The 13,507-nt window shown below is 42.5% G+C and overlaps 1 protein-coding gene across 1 annotated transcript in view; it reads right to left on the bottom strand.

The window, feature by feature from the left end:
• Positions 1-13,507, bottom strand: part of LOC306782121 (oxysterol-binding protein-related protein 10-like) — a gene marked incomplete at its 5' end in the record, with an annotated part of 46,798 nt that overhangs the window by 11,912 nt on the left and 21,379 nt on the right. Inside the window, one exon of the mRNA XM_079275315.1 lies at positions 11,766-11,878. Within this exon, the coding sequence (XP_079131441.1) occupies positions 11,766-11,878 (113 nt within the window). The remainder of the gene's footprint in view (positions 1-11,765; positions 11,879-13,507) is intronic.

Here is a 13,507-nt window from a genome sequence, read left to right as displayed (position 1 = left end):
GAGTTACAATCCAGCTCCATGAAGTTCGTCACATGTAAAAAAGTAAATCATGATGTTTGATCATACCAGGCTCAAGTTCATGGATATGCCATGAAATTAAGCTCAGAGTAATGCAAATGTAAAAAACATGTTTTTGTAACCATCTAGCATGAAAAACAATTATTTTGTGAATGTATCATCTAAATCACGAATGTGAACCCAAAATCATAGGCAGGACAAAATATTTCCCCAAATGAAAAACAAAATTCACGAACAAGACAAGTGAAACTTGTGACCAAAGCAACATTTAAATTGCCCATTGACCTGAATGAATGTAAACGCTGCTCCCTGTCCACAGGAGGGAACAGCATCAGGTGCAGGATCGGAGACGTCACATGTCCTTAAAGGTACCGTAACGTTTGTTATACAAGTGCTACGTTTCCCTTCTATTTCATTTTTTAATGAATACATTTGTTTTCTGTGACAGCAGAACTGAGTCTGAAAAAGGGGGGAGCAATTTAAAAAACGGGTAAAGATGTGTAATACTTCCATTTAAAGCAACGCTTTTAGGCATCAAACAGCATTACTAATAGTTCCATTGTTTGTTCACGATAACAAAGTATCCTGATATTAAATATCATCCATAAATAACTATGATTTGTGACTCAAAATATCCCAAAGCAAGTGTGTGTCATCCCAGATCTTACAGGTTACCTTTACTGGGAGATATAGAAATACAAATTAACTCAGTGGTTGGTTTCTCATTTTTACAGCTGTCAATGTAGTTGTCCTTTGCGTCATTTTAATAAGGTCTGAGTTGGAAATTGATAATATTATGTCTGGTTGTATGTGTTGGTTGTACGCAACAAGTGCACATTAACTTTTGAATTGCTTTTGCACAAAACATAACTCTGCATCACCCCAAGTCATCATCATCATAAATAAGGCAAAAGGTTACATCCCGTTAGTACCTTGCGTGTGCATAGTAATGATACTGTACGCCGATCATGACTTTATGTTAGCAGAAAACCTGCTAACTCCCCTTAATATTGAGGGTTGTAACAACATACATTTTTGGGGGCTCAACCAGACCACGAGGTCTCTGAGGAAAGACTGTATTCTCACAAATGATGTACAAATATATACTCAGAATAGTCTGGCAGTAAAATAAGCAATGACGCCATGCTGGAGGATTCAAATTATTGATGATGTTAGTAGTGCGTGAATGGCGCATTGCAACTCTCAAACTGGCCCACCATCTTGTTTTAGTGCAACCAAATGTGACACGAGAGGGCGGAGCTAAGTTCAACTGAACGCTGAATCATTTTTATGACACCAAAAGAGTTACAATTTACTAACTATGGTCTTTCTAAGACGAAAACACGGACAACTCCCAGACCGGACAACGCCGTGGTGGCGACCTGTCAATCACAAGGTAGCCCCGTCCCAGAGCATTCTCTGCTTTATGGTCTGTTATGATGGATCATAATGTACTACATGAACATCACGCTGTTTTGAAGAAGACTTGAAACTAGAGATTGAACCATAAACTCATGTTTCCAATGTTTACTGAGGGAATAAATCAAGAGGGAAGTAGAGTCATCTTCTCATAGACTTCTATACAATCTGACTTCTTCATTTGAAGGAATGCAAATTTAAGACAATTCCACATTTGCTTCACTTTTCGGACCCAGAGGTTGCAGCTTCGGTGCACCATATTTTTTCAGCCAAGTAGGTTTGTTGCCTAAACCTGAGCTGTCTCCTATGAAAACAGAAGTTTTTTTTGAAAACAGTGGATGCATGTATCGAGCGAATGTTGTCACGTTGAAGCGTTGGGCCACTGACAAAGTCTTTGGGTAAGACAACAAACAAGAGTAGTAACAAAACTCTCAGACTGTCCCTTTAAGCCTGACAATCTAAAATAGGAAAATATTTCTTTTGAATAATTCATTAACAATGGGGTTTACTCATGTAAGAATCTTATGTAAGAATGTGCCACACACATTCCCTCTGTCTCTCTCATACACACACCTACAGACCTACACACACACACACACACACACACACACACACACACACACACACACACACACACTCACACTTTCTTATCTGTGTGCCCAGTTCCTCTCCAATGCCCAGCTCCAGGAAGGTTAATACAAGTTGTAAATGGCTGGGCTGTTTCAACCATCTGCCCACCCTGCCATTTACACACATCACATTTCACACAAAGTGCACACACAGTCTCACACTCTTGGCCATACAGATTCACAAACAATATCATCCTGCCAACTTTTATGGACAAACAACTATTATCCATCCACTCTCCGGGTCATCGCTAACAAAATGATGAACTAATATCACAACATGTGCGCACACACTGACACACATGCACACACAAACACACACAGTAGTGATTTCCCACTCACGTTGTTGGGCTGGCATGTAACCCCTGCTGACTTGTTGGGAGTCCGGCTAGATTTCATGTCCACCATCCGGAGTAAGGCAGACAGAGAGGTGGTGGGAGAGACCCTCGCTGATGTCCCAGCACCGACACTACCACAGCAAGTGACAGACGGAGCCGAGGGCAGGGTGACAGAGCCAGAGTGAGGAGAGGCTGACAGACATTCACGAAAGTGAGGTGAGACGAGAAGAAGAGGAGAAAGGAGGAAAGAGGAAATGGACGGAGAGAGAGAGAGAGAAAAGGCGGGAGAGTATAGAGCTCTGCCTGCTACACTTTTGACAGGCAGATTAAAAGTGATGCCGACAATCCTCTCTATCCCCACCGGCCTCCCTCTTCACATAAGCCCCGCCCCCTGCACATACACACTGTGTTACATCAGAGCCCGCCCTACTCCAGTGCCTCCTCCTCCTCTCACCATCTCCCTCTTGCCTCCTGCCTCCCCTCACTCACCCCCGTTCCCTCCCTCGGTGCTCCTTCCCTGCCTGTTTCACTCGTTCACTTTTATGTCCTCTTTCCGGCGTCCCATCCCCCTCTTCCTTCAACACCTCCATCCACCCCTGGCTACACAGTGCTGTGGTACAGTCTGTGTAATTACCACTATGGAAGCAACTGTGGGCTGAGGGCTGAGTGCAGCAGCTCCTTATGAGCTTATTGTCAACTCAGCAACGGTGCACATGACGTGTTGGTGTTAACGGGCAGCCCAGTTATGCAGTTTTTTGAAAAAAAAGAAGAAGGAAAACACTTATGGAAACCTCAAGGGATGGTCCCAGTTCATTATATCCGCCAGTGGACCATTCTGCCGCAAAACTGCATAACATTGTGGGTGGCCAGTTGTGGCTGCATGCTGAAGGAGCTCTCGTGGTTGCACTCTTCCAGTCAGAAGATCGGCGGTTCGGTCACCCGGCTCCTACAGTCCATGTTGATGTGTCCTTGGGCAAGACACGTAGCCCCAGTTGGCTGTATATGTGTTGTAAATGGGTAGTTGGTCCTAATGGATAGTGGCACCTTGCATGGTAGCCCCTGCCATCAGTGTTTTGTACCGACTGCTGATAGTCCCTGGCTGATAGGGACCACAAGTGATCACACAGCTGAGTACATCTCTGACCCCCCCCCCCATCCGCCACCCTGCGCCCACAGAGGGGGGATAACAGTTTGCAGTGTGTTGGCTAACAGCTAACATAACTATCAGTACACGCAGCGCTGCACAGCTGCCGGACCCTGCTCTGCGGCTCACTGTTATTTTACATGTTTACATTTGATATATTCTGCATTTCTGCTAGCGAGGCTGACATGACACCTATGAAATATATACTTGAGGCATTTGAACGAATAAGTATTTCCATTTTGGAGTGTGTATTAGTGCATGTGGGTATTTGTGAACGTCTATCCTCCTAATAATCCTTCTCATACCCCATGACTCCTCTTTATTCCCAGCGGGCTGATCAGCAGCAGACCAAACACACACATGACTATCTCCCACTTTTTTCTTGCTGTTGTTTTTTCTAAAAACTTTTATTGTACAGTGGAAAGACGAGACAAGGAATTTGAAGATAGACAGATGATGCGACAAGGCATTCAGACACAGGGTCATAAGGTCACATGATTCCACATTTACATGCTAAAGAGACGGATTGAGAGCATCCCTCCACTCCTTCCATCAGATTGATTCAGGTTGAACTATTCCATGTTCACTGTCATGGCAACCAGCAGCTTATGGGATCAACCGGTTTCTTCCGCAGATCACCACCTTGTCATGATGGACAAAACAGGGATTTGGATACACTTTGATAGAAGTGTAGTTTTTTGTGTTTATAGACACTTATATGTGTAAATTGTCTATGCTGGCTTGTGTGGATGATTGTAGAAGTGTGTGTATTTTGTGTGTGTGTGTGTGTGTGTAGTTGCTTCATTGCATTCTGAGGGAGTGTTCGTGATTCACCAGAGGGGCTAGTGGCTGGGACTTCATTTTTGTGTTTTATTTTTCCTGACCCTCCCCAGAGATACAAATAGTTTTTTGAGTGACGGGTAAAATAACTGACCCTCCCCCCATTCACAAATAACCATAATTTGTTATATTAACAACAAAGTTAGGGAGTATTAGCGAAAATAAATAGCAAAAAAAACACCAACCATCAACGAGCAAACAGAGTGAGAGTAATCACCAAAACAAACAGCTGACTTCTTAAGCAAAATGCAAATCCTCCTTATAAAAACATGCATCATCACACTCGCTGTGTGTGCGCCTCAGCAGAATACGGGTCCTCTCCTCTTACTCTGTTTAATGTCAGCCTACATGCACGCTTGTTTCTGCCCGACATTGTTGAATCCGAGCAGCTGGTATTGGAACGAGTCCTTAAACCAGGAAATGTGTCGGCATGTTTGCACTTCCGGTTCCTGGGTCTCGAAGTCGATGGGTTTTTTTGTCAACCGGTTTTTGGTTCGATGCCTGAAACAAGGTCTGTGGTTAACGCAAGCTTAAGAGATTTTAAGTTTTGTTTTATACGACATGAAATACTTCAAGTAAATACCCCGGTCATGAATTTTGAAGCTATCGCGTGTCTTAACAAAGGCGGTTGCCAACAAGTGACTAAATGAGACTTCTGCTTTACGTTTCAAAAATCATAAAAGTGGTGTTCATTTGTGAAGATTGTGTAAAGCTCTCCCTATTGCCAAAATAAAAGACCCCCCCCCCATGTTTAAAGAAGTATGTGACGTGCCCCCCCCCATACAAAGCATACACTTGTTTTTTGACCGTGTCAATGTATTTTAAGCTTTTATGTGTTGTCAACGCTATGAATGGATGGATACCAGTAAACGTGTGTGTTAGCATGTTACGTGTGTCTCAGCAGAGTGAAGCAGGAATCTTTCAAAAGCTCCTTCCTCCTGAATAATAAATGAGTGGGCGGTCCTCAGAGAAGAGTGATGACGGAGGCAGAAAAGACACAACATGGAGGTGTGTGTGTGTGTGTGTCACGGTGGATGGAGTGCTTTTTTAACACGCAGGCATATCCTGACTTTACTCGAGCACGCCATTTCATTCTCACGCAAGGCCCGAGTAGAGTTGCAGTAAAGGACTATAGCGGTGTCCCAATTCTACACCACATACTCCAGTATTCTGGAGAGCAGCATCGATAGTGGAATAACCTGGTGGGACTACGGAGGCCCATTGCATACGCCAAAGGAAAAAGAAATGGTGGCCATACCTGATAAATATGAGAAAAGATGTCATAATTGAAAAGGTTAAGGTGGTTTATCAAACATCACTAATTAAGTCAGAGGCTTGATGGTGCCAGAAATCTGATTGAACACAGTGAGTACAACATTGGAATACAATTTAAATCCACACGGTTTAAATAAAAAAGAAACATTTCTACGATCAAATACTACTTAGTCAGCCAAACCCTGGAGGTGTTCGGACCAAAAGCTCCCTCAAGTAAACTGTGAAGGTATTGTCCCAGAGCGCTGGGGAACCGGCCTCCTCCAACTGTCACACACCACTTCCTCACTGACACGCACATCTGCAAAATGTCATTAAAGAGTTGTGTTTGCTTTGATTTCCCCGCTGAGAGACAGACAGCATCGCCCACCGATGCACTCCTCTCTTCTGTGACAACATTCTGTTCCAGTCTGCTGTGCATGAGCGGCTTCTCTGCCCAGCGCACTGAGCCCGAGTCCGTGGTGTGTGGCACCATCCCTGAGCCGCGGCTTTGAACACACATCAGCACCATCGTGGTGTTGTACCTTGATTTAAAGCTGCTCTTCTCGTCCACACTGCACCGCGCTTACTGGACTGATGAATGGCTTGTTGATATAAGTGTTCAATTTGTCATGTGTTGGAGTCTTTTGTCACCCTCAGCTGTTCAAGGGCTTAGCTTTTGTTTCAACATTGAGGGGGACACACACATATAAAGCGATGTGTAAGACCTCCGCAGTTCATTTTGAGTGTCAAACACCTGCAGTCTGGTCAATTTCTAATCCACCAATGTATGCTGGAAATACTCTTTATGTATGTACATGAAAGCACAAAATTCCATTCAGCAGGTGAAATTCTAAATGTAATGGAATACAGTTCGGTAAGGCTCTCTGGAATTCTGTATTGCTTTCAAATTTTCATGTCAATTAAATATTATTTAATTTGAAATAATTTACAAACCCCGGGACTTTAACAGCTCAAACCGTATATATTGAGCGAAAAGTTGGTATTTAATAAAAATAAAGTCATAATATTTTAATAAATAAATGTAAATTTTCCTGTCGTCGAGCAAACGATTTCTGCTGGACCCTACTTTCATTTTTTTTTCATTTATTACCTCATCGGATTTAATATCAAACTGATAGGGTGAGTTGTTACTCCTTTGACACAGTTACAGTTCTGACGTTCAACATCATCGTCCCAGAAATCTCCCCCCTGCTCTTCTCCCTCTGGCATGATCACGCACAGGCTTGTGCTATGTGGCGCCCCCTGGTGTTTGGGAATAAATGCTGTTTTAGAGATGAAATGAGAATAAAAGAGAGAGAGAGAGATGGAGAAATGAAGCAACTGAAATGATGGACTGAAAAGACTGAAAACTGAAGGGAAAAAAGCACAGAATGATCTCCCTGTACTGGTAAAATGTTACTTTTTCTCTCCATTTTCTTTCCCGCCATACACTTCACTCTGGGTGTGCAGGTGGTCTGAATGCAGATGGTTTACACCTCTCTGCCCTCGTGTGAGGTTCTGCCGTCTAGATGTAATATTGCGCTGTCCTCTTCCCCTCTAAGGGATATTTACTGCTCACCTAATGGTGGTGGAAGAGCTCTGTACAGCTGTTCTTTACGGCCCTGGTCCTGCACACAAGGCGATCCCAGAGACGGAGAGATGCACCGCTCCGTTTCACCATGAGATGCGTGAGCGGAGTGGCTGCTTTATGATCTTTATTTGTTGGTCCGGTTTCACTTATATCGCTGTGGTATATAGTGGATGTCACAGCTACAACGTGGCCCTGCCTTTGTATTAACTGATGTTAGGAAGCAGTTAAAGAGTTAGATAATGAATCCCAAAGCATATTGCTCTGAGGTTACTGAGTGATATAGTACTACAGAGGCATGTTGAACAGATTTGCCCTGACAAAAGCTGTAGCCCATCTGACGCCAGTACTCAGACAAGCTGGTCTCACTCCAAAAGGACCTAAACACCGACGCTTGGTCAGTGCCCCTCGGACGCACCGAGGCTCGCTTCAGAGTCCGTATAAGCGTGCAACACTCTGTCATCTCCCATGTAAACCCAACCGCGTCATTGTTCGACGATCAAGGCAACCGGCGCAATATAAAGAGCAGAGAGTCCGCGTAGGGTGGTTGGGAGGGGAGGCTGGATGGACCAGACAAAAAGGAAGTGTTCTGTCTGAAACCAAGTCAAGGTTGACTTATTGCACCATGGGTCTGTCTCGTAACTTCTGGACTTAATTAATGCACTTACGTAACAATTGTATCTATTTTACGTATTCCAACCAAAACCATGATCTTTGCAGAAACCTAAGAAGGAAGAAGATGGTGAGCTGTTTCCACCTGTGTTCATTCAGTGACTGATCGGGGCATGAAGACCACAATGTACAGGAAACCTACTCACACGGACCAGTATCTTCATTTGAACTCCGACCAACTCCACCTTTAAAAGCAGGACGAACACACCCTTAGACGTATCATCAGACTCCCTCGTGGGGCTGGACTGTCTGTCTGTCAATCGAGTCTTCAAAGTCGCAAACCACTCAACAACCTAAGATCTCTCTGAGTGGTGTGTGACGTCATTATGTCATCACCTGTCACAGCTGTGGGAAACGGTCCGTCTGTGAGAGACGGAATTAACACGAGAAACATCAATCGACACCGGAGGCAAACTGCTCACAGCATCCACTGGGAAGAGGTCAAAGGCCATCGGTCAGAGAAAGATCAAGAGACCTTGGGTGCATCCCAAATCTCTTGATTGCTTCCACGTTTAACTCACTTGCGTCTTTTCCATGCGAGGAGAGAGGAAACGAGGAAACTGGTTTTAAGAGAAATGAGACGTCCTTTCCTCTGAAGCGTCACGTGAAGCAACGTCTGTTTCTGATCAGATCAGCTGTCAGTCGGCTGTAACAGCTGCAGAGACTTTTGATGGAGTTTGTGTCTGTACACATGATCACTGTGCTAATACAAATAAAGACACAGTTATCATCGCTGCCGGGGTCGAGGTGTTTTCTCTCTGTAGCCTGTTACCTGTTTAACAAACAGTTTGTGGTATTTATACTGTGTTCTGTGTCCTGTTCATAAGCGCAGGACAGACTTCTACCGGCAGAATGCATTTGTCTTATTTATGAATTATTTGTGTCTGTATGTTTTGAACTTCAGATTGTGACGTCATTATTAAATAACCCAGAATATGATTCTGGTTTCTCTTGAACACTGGAATAAATGTATTCGGCTCATTGTTTCGGGGGAAATTTAAATGATATAACTCATCAAACCTGACACTCAGGAATGATCAGCCTCATGTGACTGAATGGAAATGACGATAAATGATTTAAAAAGTGTTTTGTCTCTCCCACTCTCTGACTTTAATTGTATCCATCATAAAAGTTATTGAGGGAAATAACAGATCATGAAAAGACAAATCTTTCTAACAAATAGGCTGCAGCGTCCAATAAAATAACTGATGAACAATGAGGGGGCGTGTCAAGCGTTAAAACGCTTCCTGGAGGGCTGCTCTCGTGCGTCCTCGATCTTCTCCTCAGAGCAGAAATAAGAGCTTTGGGACAGCCGTCAATATGGCGACGCAGAACAACTTCCGGTTCAAGCGAGAAGCGAAGATATGACAAATAAGAGACTTGGGATGTACCCCATCTTTGAGCAGAGACAGGAGTTGCAACCTCCTCTTCATCCACAACCACATGACAGATATTCCATACTTCGGTCACATGATGACACATGAGCCAACTCGAGCTCCAGGAAAAGAAAAAATGAATTTACTTCCATCATCACATTGCGTGTGCTGTCTAAGTGTATCGTTAGGATGGTACTGAATCAGAAAATGAACTAGAAAATGCATTTCCTGCTGAAAATGCGTTGGAATGCTGAAAGCTGAAATGAATCTCAAAAACATTGCTAAAATAGATATCCAATTTTTTAAAAATTGCAAAAAGCTTAATAATTCAAAAAGTTGAAAGATTACAAATATGAAGTCATATCACCCCTCTCCTGAAAGAGCTGAACATTTTGATGTTCGAACTGTTTCTGTAGCTTAAAAGAATTCCAGCAGTAGTGATATTTGTTGTAGTAGTAGTAGTAGTAGTAGTAGTAGTAGTAGTAGAAGTTGTAGTAGAAGTATTATTGGCAGTATAAGTATGAGTAGCATTTGAATAAGTACTAGCTGTAGCAGTAGTGATATTTGTAGTGGCAGTAGTAGTATAAGTTGTAGTCGAAGTATGAGTAATTAGAAGAAGTAGTAGAAGTAGTAGTATCAGTAGTCGTAGTAATAGCTATAGTAGTGGTCGTAGTATTTAATATAACAGTAGTAGTAGTATAATAAGTAGTAGTAGTAGTAATAGTAAAGTCAGTTTTTGAAGTAGCAGTAGTCGTAGTACTAGTAGCAGTCGTACTAATAGCTGTAGTAGTATTAGTACTGGTTATTAGTACTGGTAGTAGCAGGAATAGCAGTATTAGCAGTTGTGGTATAAGTAATAATAGTAGTGGTAGTGGTAGTAATAGCAGTAGTGGTAGTAATAATATTTATGGTAGCAGTAATAGCAGTAGCAGTAGTAGTAATAGAAGCAACAGCAAAAGTTGAAGTAGTAGTAGTAGTAGTAGTAGTAGTAGTAGTAATACTAGAAATATTAGCAGCAGTAGTAGTAGTTGTCGCAGTATTAGTAAGAGCATTCATTATTTCAACAAAAAAGCCAAATTTTGAGCTAAACGTTTAAATACAGTTAATCCATGAGGCTTTTATTTTGAAAGGGTGGGGCTGGGTGGGGGAGGGAGGGGGAGAGGAGACATAATCATAATGTTTGACACAGATAAACAGAGGTTATTAAATGACAGGCTTCATCACAAGCATTTCAGTTAGAATTCACTCTCTGGGGCTTTTATTTTGAAATGGGGTGTGGGGTGTGGGGGAGAAGGGGAGAGGAGACAGAATCATAATGCTAGATAAACACAAACCGGTAATTAAATCACAGGCTCATCACAAGCATTTCAGTTGGGATTCATTCTGTGGGGCTTTTATTTTGAAATGGCGTGTGCGCGTGTGTGTGGGGGGGGTGGATGAGGGGGGAAAGACCTCTAAAGATCCCTAAGACCTGAATGACCTGAATGTATGAGAGACACAGAGAGAGAGAGAGGGAGAGGAGTGTATGTGCGCGTGTGTCTGTGTGTTTATCAACATCACTAATTGGCTCAATCGCCAACACCTGTGTGCCTGAAGCCATTTGAAAATATTCTCCATAGAGATCCCATTGAAAATAAAAAGCTTAATAATTAAAAAAGTTTAAAGGTGAGAAATATGAAAAGTCATAGCACCCCTCTGGTGAAAGAGCTGAACATTTTGATGGTTTAACGGTTTCTGTAGCTTAAAATATGGAGAAGAAGAGGTGGGACGGAAGAAATAGAAGAAGTTGAATGAAGATTCGAAGAACAATAGTTGGAATGCTTAACAGCATTCCAACAATGAACTGGATGGACTGTTAAAACCGTGACGTAAATTGTGGCACTTTTAGATCTGGAGAACATTTATGGATTGAACAAACTAGCAGCCGGTCATGGTCTCATCTCCTTCATGACAATGGTACGGACGGACGACCTGAAACTACAGCCGCTGGTAAAAAAAAAAGAAAACTAAAACTGTGTGTGCTGATTGACCAATGTACCACAATCAGCTGCAACTCTGTGCTGGAGACATTTTTGAGGGCAGCTATTACCGGCGCCGAGCCATGATGCCAGATAATATACTTTTTGGGCTGCTCGAGTTGGACAGAAAATTATATCACAAAGACAGTGCTAGTATGTCTGAATAAACATGGGTTAGACGACCACTTTTTTGGGGGAGTGTTGTGTGTCCTTTTCCTCTACTGGAGCATCAGCAATGCTTGACAGAGGAGCATGGGTTGCTACACAGCATTGTGCAAAGTACCCACATCTGATCGTCTGGCACTTTTCAAATCATTGGCTTGATTTGGCACTCCACGATACGTCATATCACGTCATATAATTGTTGGAATGCTTAACAGCATTCCAACAATTATGTTGACACCGTAGATTGCCATTTAACTTTGCATAATGATGAAGGAGATGTATGAAGCAGTAATGTGGTTTGGATTACCTCAGAAGGGTCCTTGTGTGTTTGGGTGGAAGAAGGCCAGGTAGAGGAGGAGAGAGGTGTTTGTGCGTCATTATTCTTCTCAGAAAGAGATCTGGACCATCCAGTGGAACTATCTGGAGAGAAAGGGAAATATCAATAGCATCACCATCAGAACAATTAATACAAAGGTTTTTTTCAAATCTTCTCCACTTGGCAACAAGGCAGCAGCAGGATAGTAAAGCTGAGACTGGGATTCCCAAATTAGAAGGCATCACATTTGTCTCATAACCGGTCGCCTAACCACTCACTCAACAGCAGAAACACGTATTGGTGATTATGCTATTCTTGGAGTCTTACTAGTGGTGAGGACAAAATGTAGACTGTGGCATTGGGTCATTAAAAGGGTTTATTGCCTCGGGTGGACTGAAAGTGCAAACTCGATGTTTTGGTCTGGATGAAAGCAAATGTGTTCAAGGTGCAGAAGGTTCACCTTTTGGAGAGCAGCAACACACAAAGTACATTTTTACAGCTGCCCTTTGCTTTCAGGCCGTGTTTACACGTTCCATGTCTCAATGCGACTTTTGTGATCGGAACTAAGCTGTCCTCATTGCAACCCGCCTGATCGGATAGTGATTGGATATATTTTGTGGTCAAAGGAGTGGCTGGATAAACATTTATTTTCCTATAAATTCTTTGTTGTTTTTGCTGCTTACTAGTCCTCCCTGTGGTAGTAGTAGTCCTGTTGCAATTGAAGAATAGCAGCTAAAGCTCAGCTAATTATGTGATTAACTCATTTCCCAATAAATTCTTCCCAATAAAAGTCAGCAGCTATTTTATCATTTTAAAGCTTTTATTTTGAAGCAGCTCAATCAGGAAATGTTGGGTTTTGATTCAGCAGTAACTTAACAGGGCTCACAGCGGGTCTCAGCTGTGCTCAAAACCATTTCCCCTATTTTCCCTTTGCTGTCCTCTGGAGGGGAACTCTTTTGTGGGAGGACGATGATGGAGACCTACATTTGATACATTTTCCGGATTGTGCCCACATGTTGTCCACACCTCAGTGAGATCCTGACACAATGTGAGACAGTCCACCTCGGCATCTCTGGCTGATCGGAACCCAATGCGAGCAAGATCTGATCTCGGAGCGTACAGACATGCGTCCTGGCACGATCGGATGACAAAAGTCGCATTGAATAGACAAGAGTGACCACGGCTTTAAATATTTCTTGTGCACAACAAGTTGTTACGTTATACTGGTGGTAGGCTACAGATTAATTTCGGGACTCTAGCCCCTATAATTGAATGACCTTCCGAAAATGTAATAAGGCCTGCAAATGCAACCTGATAAAACTCAATGATTTAGTAAGATGTACTGACTGATATTGAAATAACATTTTTAAGTAATGCTAACTCTGCTTTACCAACATTTCCCATTGACAGGGATTTTAGTTTAATGCGTCGCTACCCGATAACAACGTACCACTTGCCATCTGTTGTTCAAAGTCTAGAGTTTACATTTCCAAACATAAAGGATATTCAATTATTTTTACATTTTAATTGCATCCATAAGTAACAAAATGACAATATGCATGACTATTTTGCTTATGAGTTTTATACACTTTCAGTCGTAAAACATTTAAAAGCAGTAATCCTATCAGATGGGGTACTTATTAAATGGGTGTCTGTGGTCAAATTTGTGTACGTTTAGGGGTCCTTGACATGAAGTAGTTGGAACCACTGGGCTTACATGAGAATAATAGTAT

The sequence above is a fragment of the Melanostigma gelatinosum genome, assembly GCF_949748355.1.
Source record: "Melanostigma gelatinosum genome assembly, chromosome: 9".
Classification (NCBI taxonomy): domain Eukaryota; kingdom Metazoa; phylum Chordata; class Actinopteri; order Perciformes; family Zoarcidae; genus Melanostigma; species Melanostigma gelatinosum.
Note: the sequence above shows the minus strand (reverse complement) of the source record. Positions and strands in the feature narration are given on the sequence as shown.